General features: G+C 50.9%; 1 protein-coding gene and 1 pseudogene across 1 annotated transcript in view; one reads left to right on the top strand and one right to left on the bottom strand.

Annotated features, from left to right (window-relative positions):
* The window catches only part of AAK1 (AP2 associated kinase 1), a 73345-nt gene extending 67817 nt beyond the window's left edge, over positions 1-5528 (top strand). The window contains exon 17 of the mRNA XM_017744696.1: positions 2814-5528. Coding sequence (XP_017600185.1) covers positions 2814-3946 — 1133 coding nt within the window. The 3' untranslated portion in view covers positions 3947-5528. The remainder of the gene's footprint in view (positions 1-2813) is intronic.
* A 288-nt stretch (positions 5529-5816) lies between these two features.
* Positions 5817-7134, bottom strand: LOC103622630 (annotated as a pseudogene).
* Positions 7135-10659: the final 3525 nt, after the last annotated feature.

Below are 10659 nucleotides of genomic sequence, written 5' to 3'. Positions count from 1 at the left end.
TGAAACCTGAGCACTCACTGAAAACCTGAGGGAGGCTTCCCCATGGAGTAACACCCAGATCTTGGGAGTCTGGAGGAGGAGGGGACAGACAGGAACTGCCCAGTCTCAGGAGAGGAAATGCTCCCCCTGCAAAAGGGGCATCTCTGCAGAGGGGTTGTGGGGCTTTGTTGTGTCAATCCAAGCAAATCTTCTGCCTGGTTCTGTCAGGCCCCCCGTGAATGGGTCCAAGACCCCACAGAGATGGGCCAGGGCTCCAGACCAAGAGGCACTGCCTTAGTTCAGTGAGATTTGTCCTTCACCCTCCTGCTGTCACCAGCTCGTGGAGTGACCCCTTTTCTGTAACACACCACAAACTGCATCCAGGCCTTTTCCCAGGGAACTGTCCCTCGAGTGCCTCAGCCTGGCTGGTCTCTGATATCAGACCTGCCAAGGCATCCATCAGCACTGGCAAACTGAAATTCCCTGGTGTCCTGTAAGTCAAGGACACCTCTGCAATGTTGGTTGAAAGGCCCGTAGTTACAGCTGCTTGTGGGAAGCACTGCCCTTGTCTTGTTATCTCTTCCCTGACCTTCCCACACGGGCTGGGTTTTGGTTTGACGGGGTATTTCAGTGTCAGTGTAGCCCAAACCCTTTTTTAACATGATATTCACAGCTGGAGAGGAGATGTCTGAGTCGCACAACCAGATGTTAACTAAGGTAAAATGCTGGTATGATGTTGTCTTCATTGTTGTAATGATGCTGCTGTAGCTCCTTCTGGGACCAAGGAACGTGCTAAAGAAAAGCTGTGGACCAGTTACAGTGGGATGGGTCCGGAAGTGCCAGGTCTCGCTCATTCAGCATTAGAGAGACATTCCCTGGCAGTGGGGGTGGTGTCCCTGCCTTGTCAGTGAGTCCCCACTCAGGGGATCATCACTGTGCCTGGTTTTGTTGTGTTCAGGTCATTGTGGCCCTTCCCTGGTGGTGCCACTTGGCAGCTCTGACTGAAAGCAGCTCCCGTTAGATTGTGTCTCCCAGAGTAACTCAGAGCTCCTGTACTGGCCTTGGCAAGGGAGAAAACTGCTGCTGAGCATTTGGTGCCCTTCTCATGTGAATGGGTAGAGAGAGCATCAGAAAAAGTAATTTTTCCCAGAACAGGGCATTCTGCTTCTTGTGCAGTGTCCCCACGTTCAGAGCTGCATGCTGCCAAGCAGACGGGTTTACATCCTGTCCTCACTCTCTTACTCTGTCCCAAGTGTCATGGCCTGTGTGGGCACAGGCACCTGCTAACACACGTCAAAGTTAGAAAGAGAATTCCACCCAAATGTGCTGTTCTTGTGCAGAGTGGGCCCTTGGTGTGCCTGGCCATGCTCTCCATGACGAATGCCTTTTTCCCGTGGTTCAGTGTGGACTGGGGGATCCGGAGGCATTTGCATGACATGGCAGCTGGTCTTGCTCTTGTTCAGCCTGTATCTCAGACAGTCACAGCAAGCCCTGGCCTGTGTGGGACCAGCTGCCTGGGAGGGAGCTCCACCGGAGCCGTGCTGCTCCTGGAATCCGAGAGTGGCGTCTGAGGGGAAAGCAGTGTGGACACCACGGGCTGCAGGAGAGCGAGAGAGAGGGTATTTTTGTAGAGGAACTGGTCAAATGTTCGCATATCTGCACTGTCTTTATTTAGCAGTGTGATGTACCCAGGTGAAGAGTTTCCCAATAAATACTGGTTTTGATGCCTAATGAACGACTACTGTGTCTTTACTTGTGAGCAGTGATGGAGAAGGGGATAATTTGTGTATCCGTGGGTGTGATGGAGAGGCAGTGCTTGAGGGCTGTGATGGGTGTGTAAACGTGAACAATTAACGTGGGCAGAGTTTTCCCTGGGCAAGGTTCTGTCACTGTGTGTTGGTTGGTGCTTTGCTGTCCCTGGGTACCAACCAGCCTCCTCACCCTTCTCGTTCTTCCTGCAATTCCTACTGTTTAGTTTTCATGTGATTTTCTCCTATCCTCTTGCTAACGAGTCCAATGACACACTTCTAACCTGCCAGTAGTTCTGTGAAGGTAAGAGATCTTCTGTTTTGTCTGTGTGAGTCTAAGGCAAACTCAGCCTTCTGGTGGGCTCTTGGAGCTGGAGAAGGGCAGGACAGCCTCTCCCTGCACTGCCTTGTTATGCTAATGCAGAAACAAGTCAGGTCATTGTAGCTATGATCCTTGATTTGAAGTCATGGTATGGAGTGTTTGAAAACCATTTGTCTGGCAGTGGTTAAAAGGAATAGCTGCTACTTAGGATTCCCTAAAAGCTGTAGGCTGACTTTCAGTCTTTGAAATCGGCCTGTTATTTTAGCAGGTTTTGGTTTCCACAAGCCCGAGTGCAATTCCACTTATCTGTGGGCTGGCCCACAGAAAGAGAGGCTACACCAAGCAATAGATGTGCTTGGAGAGCAGCAGTGCAGGATGGAGTGACAGAACTTGTCTGTCTGCTGGAGCTTCCCTCGGGCAGCAGCGTTGGGAAGGGAAACACTCTGTGATGGTGGCTGTCGTCACGGGTGGGTGGGAGAGAAACCTCATGGAATGGTGCTGAGGGTGCTGTGTGTGCCCATGCGTGTGTCAGACATCTCCCATCCTCTGAGCAGTGGTACCCGTGGTGTCCCTGGGCTGTGCTGCAAACACCTTCCCTGGCATTTTATCTTCATTGATTTGCCCTCCCTCTCCTGCCCATTTTCCATGCATGGTGGTGGTTTCCATCTGAGAAGCGTGACATTCTTGTGTAATGTACCTCTCATTGTGACTGCTGACCAAGGAGCTGGAGCTGGGTCACTAACACTCTTCTCTTGTGTTTGTAGGTCTGCAGAGGGATCCGGGCCGGTTCCCAGCTGTAGCTCTTGAGCTCTGTAAAGGAGATTCTGGCAGTGATGGACTCGCTTTATACAAGGGTCAGCCCAAGATGCTGGAGGTGAAAGTGCAGCACAACTCAGAGTCAGAGTACTTGGCCAGAGATGGTCCTTCAAGCAACAGCTCCTTCTACAGCAGTGAAGGAGAGGGGACAGACCATGAGGGAGATATTCTGGATTGCAGCGGGTCCAGGCCTTTACTGATGGATTCGGAAGAGGAGGAGGAGACATGCAAGCTGTGCCCAGGGTTCCTGCAGCCTGTGCCCAGGGAGAGGCGTGAGGCCTCCAAAGAAGATCCCCACTCCCAGGCCAGAGCAGGGGAGACGCTGTTCCCGGCCTTCCAGTCGCGCACCGGGGAGGTTTTTAATGAACCGGATGTGTTTGCCACGGCTCCTTTCCGAAGCTCCAGGAAGGTGCTTGATGAAGTGGATGTCTTTACCAAAGCTCCTTTTATCTGCAAGGGCAGCGCAGCTCTACGACATCCAGAGGAAGCAGATGTATTTCTGAGAGCCCCTTTCACTAAGAAGAAAAGCATGGAAGAGTTGACTTCCCATAAGGAGCCGTTCACACCACCCGTTTTCCTAAGCCAAGGAGGCGATGGCCGAGCTCACCCAATGTTCCTGTGCCTGGATTCAGCAGCACACGGGTCCGTGGCCTCGGTGAGAGCTCCATACCCTTCTGCTGGGTTTGCTCAGCCAGGCAATCTCCATCCCTGCTCCGTGAGAGCCGTGGAGGCCCAGGAGAGCGTCCCTGCTAAAGCAGTGCTGCCGGAGCAGGGCGATGTGGCCGGTGAGAGGAGCCACGGCCACGCGCTGCCCCCGGAAGCCGCGCTGGGCTCCGTGGCCAACAAGCCTTTCCGTCCGCAATCCCTGTCCAAGTATTCCCGGCACTACAGTCCCGAAGATGGGCCGGGCCTTGAAGCCAAGCCCATAGCTGCTTACAAAGTGGTGTCTCAGACCAACAGACAGGCCATAGCAGGGTCTGTCGCTGTTGTCCCACTGTCTTCCAGGACTATGGAGCTGCCCGGTGCGGATCCCTTCGCCTCGGCGCCCTTCCCTTCCAAAGCAGCAAAGCAGAAGCCTTAATGTGCTGGGAGCTGGGGGCTGTGCTGCCCGCAGGACCACCTCGTGCAGGACCTCGAACCTCTTAGCTGAACTGAATCATATAGCAATATATATATATAAAATAATTATTATTTTTGGTCAGGACTCTATTTGCAGTGATATATAGTTGAACCATTTAAGTTATGTTTGTCCGAATGCCTGCCTCTCAGGATCCTCGTATCCTTTCCAGTTGCTTCTCACCTTCCTCCTCTCACTGTCTTCCCTCCATTTATTTTTTTTTTAGATGCTTTTCTCAAACCAGTAGTATTCCATATTTTCTAGTCCTGGGTGGATAAATGCACTACAAGATGAATTAAAAGGTTTATTAATTACAGAGCGAGTCAAGCGGGACTTGCTAATGCTCTGGAAAAGACATGATTTCACAGGTTAAGGGGTTACTGTGACTTTTGCTATCAGTGATACTCCTGCTGCTCGGCAGCAGTGGCAGCCCTGGCTCCTGGTGTGCTGGTGGGTGCTGTGCCCACGGATCCAGAGCCGTGCTGTGATGTCTGATGCCAGTCTGGGCAGTGCTGGTGAGAGCAGAGCTGTGGCAGCAGCACGGCTTTGCTCCCCCAGGACTGGAACACGTGGCAGTGCTGCTGCCCTGGGGCTGGGGCCGGAGTCAGGGAAGGACTCACGGTGCCTTCATGCTGTGAACGCCAACGAAGCAATCAGGCTGTTGCTGTTGCTGGAAAATCAAACAATTGTGCAAACAATCAGGCAGAGCTTTCACTTTTACACATGTATTTTGGTCTATGCCAAAGCGTAGGACCTGGAAATCTGCTTCTGGTAAAGGAGAGATGTATATTTACAGTATTAAAAGTAGACCTTATGGGGAAATCTTATGATGTAAACAGCTCCATAACTCTCGTGATGTACCTCATGTGGTGTGACTCAGCAGAGGCCACAGCCCTCTTAGACTGGTTTGTATTGGCAGAGAGCTTGACTCAAAGTGATTTCTGCCTATTGCTTTCCTATTGGTTAAGGATGAACCTAAACAAAATTCATTTGCTCTCCTTCTGAAGTGTTATGTCATCATACTTTACCATCACCCAGAGTCTGCAGTCGCTGGGGAGCCCCATTTCACAGTGAGGACCTGGAGGATCTTTCCTGGGCAAGGTTTCCAAGTTTATCTCGAAAGGGGGTCGAGCTTTTATAAGACCAAATCAGCAAGTCAAAGGGACTTGATGACAATTTTGGTGCAGAAATACTTGGGTCTGATGGCATACTTCCCGACCAGCCAGGGCCAGAGCTTGGCCAGAGCTTAGGCCTTGACTGGGAGGGTTTCCCTAAAATACCTTACAAACAAACTTTTATTAATAATCAATGGTAACATGAACAACCTACAATCAACCAAAGGAATGTATATAAGTAACATCAGATAAGTATCTTACAGCTAAATCCCTTTATAAAAACTCCGTGTATTAATGTTATGTTGTAAACAACATATTCAGAATCACCAATCATACCGTTTCTTGTGTAAAAATCTTTAGTTACGGCTTGAACCCCACAAACCAGTCACTAAACAAGCTCCATTAATCTTGTTCCTTCAGTTTCCCAACAATGAAGCTGGAGTAACCAAGGCTGGTCGGACCACCCTTGCAGGTACCCATCGTGGACCGGAATCTGTGGAAACACAAGCATATCCTCACCCCCAGGTTATTAATGGAAAGGGGCTTTCCCATTGATATACTTGAGCTTTTTCTAAGTGAATTTGTGATACACTAAAACGGTGTTGGACTGGGGTTAGGTCATTCTGAATGCAGTTCAAAAAATTAAGAACATATAAGGCTTTTTGCAGTCTTTCGTGGGAGGTGTATCCCATCCCTACACTGCCCCTTTTTTGTTTTAACAGCATGGACTTGAGAGTACTGTGGGCCTGTTCAATTGCAAGGAGTTTCTCTCCTCTGCCGCTCCCCAATTTCTTCCTCATCTGTTAACTGTCAGACTCTTTCTCCTCGTCCTCATCATCGTCCTTTGCACTGGCCTCAGATTTATCTGAGGATTCATGAAGCAGAACGTACTCCCTGCTGCTTAACCCAAACCTGAGCACATCCTTCTCCTTCAGTTCGCAGTAGCGCTGGGGCTCGATGCGCTGGTTGTTGAGGAAGGTGCCGTTCCCCGAGCCCAGGTCGGTGATGTAGGGCCTGACCCTGCGGCCCGCGGTGCCGTCAGCTCGGGTGTACTCCAGCAGCCGGTACTGGAAGACGGCGTGCTGCCTGGAGCAGGAGGGCTGGTCGATGGGGATGTCGGCGGTGCGGCGGTGCCGGCCCAGCGGGTACGCGCTCTGCCTGTGGATGTGCAGCACCGGCAGGAGCTCCTCGTTCCTGAAGGGGTACAGGCGCCAGCGCGTCTGGGGGATGCGCGCCTCGGGGGGCTCGCTGTACGTGATCACCAGCCCCCGGAACGTGTTGGCGTCCTCCAGCAGTGCCCCGGACAGCTCGAAGCTTGGCTTCTCCTTCTTCACAGCAGCTTTTCCTTTGGGTTTGCTCTCGGACTGGTCGCCGCTGCCCTCGGTGCCCTGCCGGTGCTCTCGCCTTCTCTCACTGCAGAGCTCCCTCCCTGCCTGCTGCTCCGGCAGGCTCTGCATGTCCCGCTCATGGCCGCGAGCTCTTCTTTTTCCTTTCTTTTGAATTGGAGATTTTCACTGATTTTTCATTCTTCCTCAGCCTTTTCTGGCCTGTGCCAGGTATAGTAGAGTTGCTGCTCTCCTATTAGGAGTTAACTGAAAATTAGAGAGAAAATGTACATTTCTGTGTTGGGAATAGATTTTTAGTAACTCTTACGGGTAAAACAAAGAAAGTATTCTGAAAAACATTACATGGTCTTGTCACCGAAACTGCGGGAAAAACAAAAACCCTCCAACAACGTTCTTAGTGTTAAAGAATCGAGGCCAGAAATATCTGGCCAGGATGTGCAACAGAAATAATTTCATCCACACATAGCCCGGGTGTGTACAGAAAATCATTCTATGACTCATGAGTTCTACGAGATTTTGCACATATTTTATACAGTCAAAACGCCATAGAAATTCATTGGTTCGATGTTCATTGGTTCCAGGTTACGTAGTTCTTAGTACTTGGTTTCCTATTGGGTACAGATCTCTCTCTGCCTCCGATGTTAATTAGGTCCTCATTCTTATCTCTCCCAGGCCAGGTGTCTCCGACCATGCCAGGGGTGTTGTGTGGAGTTGATGTTCCTTTGATGGCCTTTAATTGCCGTTGCTGGCTGTTATCTTTTGTGTATCTTCTGTGTTATTCCCAGTCTGTTGAGATGTTAAACTCATCAGGCCTCATCTAGTGGAACAATGTCTTGGAAAGAAACCCCAGCTACTCTGTGTTCCCTTTCCCTTCCCTTAATTCAGTTCCCCTCCAAAATATTTCCAGTTCCAAGAGACGAGCCAAGTGTTCTGTTGGATGTGGGGATTGCCTGGAAGGGAGAGGGAAAAGCTTGGACTGAGTTCTTAGAGCCTTGGGGTGAGGAGGGAGAATTCTGGAATGCAGGGAGGCCACGTTGGCTCCCACAAGTTGCTGGTGAATAGTGACCAGCCGAGCCCAGGTCGGGGGAGCTCGTGGAGCTGGGACCCTCCTGCCCTGCGCGGCTGCACTCGGAGTTAATAAATATTGGTGCATAGTGGTGGTTATGGGGCTTTCTGTCCTCCATCACCACCTCTTGAAAACAGAAGTACTGTAAAGAAGTTTCTGGGTTTCCCTTGAGATGTTTCTTCAGCAACGCTGATGCTGTTATTATGTTTTGTTGTTTAGTTTTCTGTGTAAATACACACCCGAAAGGTGGTTTTTGTTTTAAGTATCTGTTCCCCCAAGTCATTTGTTGCTGGATGGGATCAGTGAGAGACATAGAGAATGACTGTGACAGCAAACTGTGAATTCAAGAGAGTGAGTGTGAGGGCCCAGACTTGTTCCAACACCAGCCTGTGTCACAGCCACACTGAGCCAGGAGCTGCACTTGAGCTGCTGAATTTGCTCAGAAGCTGCTGGAAGGGAGGTCAGGCCTTGGTGCTGTGGGATGAACCTGTGGAACAGGGAGGTGCTTTGCTGGAGTGAGCAGGTACCTTGTGTGAACCATGTAGGTTCAAGGTGTTACCTCTGCTCACTGGATTCAGATTCTCCTTCCTTCTCTTCATTTTTACTTGAAAAATTGCTTCTGAATAATTCTGTGAAGCTTCTGTCAGTACCACAGGTCCCACAGAGCTGATGCTGGAGGAGCATCAGCCTGTCCCTTCATGCTCGGAGGAAGGGAAGGTGTGCTGAGGTGTGTGGGCTCAACTCCAGCCCTGCCCGCCTTAGATCAGGCTGAATTTCCAGCTGGCATTTTGGCAGCTTTTCTGTCCTTCAGACACTTTACACGAAGAGCAGGTTAAGTGTGCCCCAGAGCTCATGATCCTGCCAGACACATCCAGTGCTTAAACGCTTTTAAATCTCTTCTGGGGGTGGAGGCAGCTCGTTTGTATCTCTGCATGTGACTCATAAAGTAATCGGACTTCTGGTTATGGTCAGAAAACTCAGTTTCAATGCCTGTTACTCCGATACCCTTCTCGTTTCCAGCCTGTGTTCCTCCTAATCCTGCACTACCACTGCTGCAGCCTCAGTGTGATGAGTTGTAAGTGGAAATTTCATTTCCATAGCCTCTAAAGTTTACTGTTTTAATGAATGGGGAAGAATCATGCTAATTATTTGCCACACAATCAGTGATCTTAATGAAGTAAGATTTATACAGACTCAATGGGGTGTTTTGAAATCAGTGTTCTGAAAAGAACCACTGGTTTCATGTAATGCTGTAGGTAAATGGTGTTCGCTGCCCCGGGTCCTCGTGCACAGAGTGTTTTCACGTCCCTGCGACAATCCCGGGTTCCTGCTGGGAGAGGGACTGGCTCTTGGTTCTCACCCACTGAATGCACTAAAGTCTCTTCCAAGGTGATTAATCAGAGTTTCTGTGTGTGAAACAAGCAGTTGGATCTGTGCTCACTGCCGTGACGTTGGGCCAGGCTGGGGGGGTCTGTTCTCCCCAGCTGCTGCAGGGCTTTGGGGGCTGTCCCCGTGTCCCCTCTCCCTTCAGCCAGCTCGGCACCAGTCAGAGGCTGTCAGGGTTACACTTCAGCCTCCCGAAGCCAGCGCACACTCGGGCTGTGATGTACGTGGAGCCCTCGGTGACGCTGAGCTCGTGACCCCGACCCCACATGAGCACTGGCGACAAGGCCTGAGCGTGTCTTCAGTGCAACGCAGCAAAACCGGGCGAGATCTGCTTAATTGCTGAACTCAATCACTCCAAAGTGGTAATCGGTTACTTTAACTCAGCTTCCACCAAAGACTTTTGTGTTGGGGAGTTGAATATTTGTGGGTTTTTGTTTCTTTCCTCACGGTGTTTAATCGATGCCTTTGAGCACACTGACAGACCCCAAAGCATTTTTACAGTAGTATCATGACAGTGAAATCCTGTTCCAGTTCTGAAACACATTCCTGAAACCTGATCAGCTGCATTAGTGTTTCTAGAAATAACCCACGGCCTGTAGTTTCTGTTGTAGGTGGGTAAATACCCTCACACACACCTAGAAATACTCCCTGTGAAGTTAGAGGGAGAATGTGATCCAGTGTTCCTGATCCCTTGCTTCCAAAGGGATGGGGTGGGAGGGCAGGGGGCTGGCTCTGGTGTGGGATGCATCCTACACACCGAGTCTGGTGGGAGAAACTCCTTTGTGTCCACGTGGAGCTGGGAGTGTCCGTGGTCCCCACAGCGACTCACAGTGCCCCACAGTGACTTGTGTCCCAAGGGCCGCGTTCTCCCTGTCCCCCTGGCACCTCTGCCTGGCAGATCCCTGGGCTCAAGTTTTGCACTCCGGTTGGGATCGTCTGTTCCTGGTAATCATGAAGAAATGTTCCACTTGTAAACTTATGTACATTTTATTAAAACTGTATCTGATGACAACCACCGTCTCCATTGTGCCTTCCTTCTCCCCTCCCCATGGAAAATACTTCTGCTGCATACAGGGAATCTGGGTTTTAATGAGTTCTTCCTACCTAAGTGCTGAACTGAGTCTGGCCCTGCTCTTTCATCTGGCAGCTGTAAAGTCAAACTGATCTTGCTGCTTTAAGCAGAGGATATTTCGGTTTATATCCAGTTTATATTCCAGAGAGAATCCTTCCCATCCAGGGCAGCGCTGCAGCTGCAGGCAGCACAAAGCCCTGAGCCCTCCCTGCAAAGCCTCAGTGGTGTTAATGCAGTGCTGGTGCAGCTGGACATCTGGGGCACGGGGAGACGTGGAGGCTCACTGTGTGCTAATTAAACGTGTTTTTCTGTAGCATTCAGCTGCCAAGACTTTGTTAGTGCAAAATATTATTTGGGCTTTGCTGCACTTCCTAATTTCATTTCTGTCTTGGTGTAAGTGTCCATTGAGAGAGACTTTGTGCTGCCTTGTGGCTCTGCACAACTCCCTGATTGGAAGGGGCAGCCAGGGAGGGTCGGGCTCTGCTCCCGGGGAACGGGCACAGGAGGAGAGGGAACGGCCTCAGGCTGGGCCGGGGGACGCTCAGGGTGGACAGTGGGGAAATTCCTTCCTGGAAAGGGCTGCCCAGCCCTGGCACAGCTGCCCAGGGCCGTCCCCGGGGGGATTTACCGGCCGCGTGGGTGTGACACTCGGGAACACATCGGGAGCAGTGGCGGCCCTGGCAGTGCCGGCA

The sequence above is a fragment of the Corvus brachyrhynchos genome, unplaced genomic scaffold (genome assembly GCF_000691975.1).
Source record: "Corvus brachyrhynchos isolate BGI_N302 unplaced genomic scaffold, ASM69197v1 scaffold119, whole genome shotgun sequence".
In the NCBI taxonomy this organism is placed as follows: Eukaryota; Metazoa; Chordata; class Aves; order Passeriformes; family Corvidae; genus Corvus; species Corvus brachyrhynchos.
This window is presented reverse-complemented; position numbering and strand designations above follow the sequence as displayed.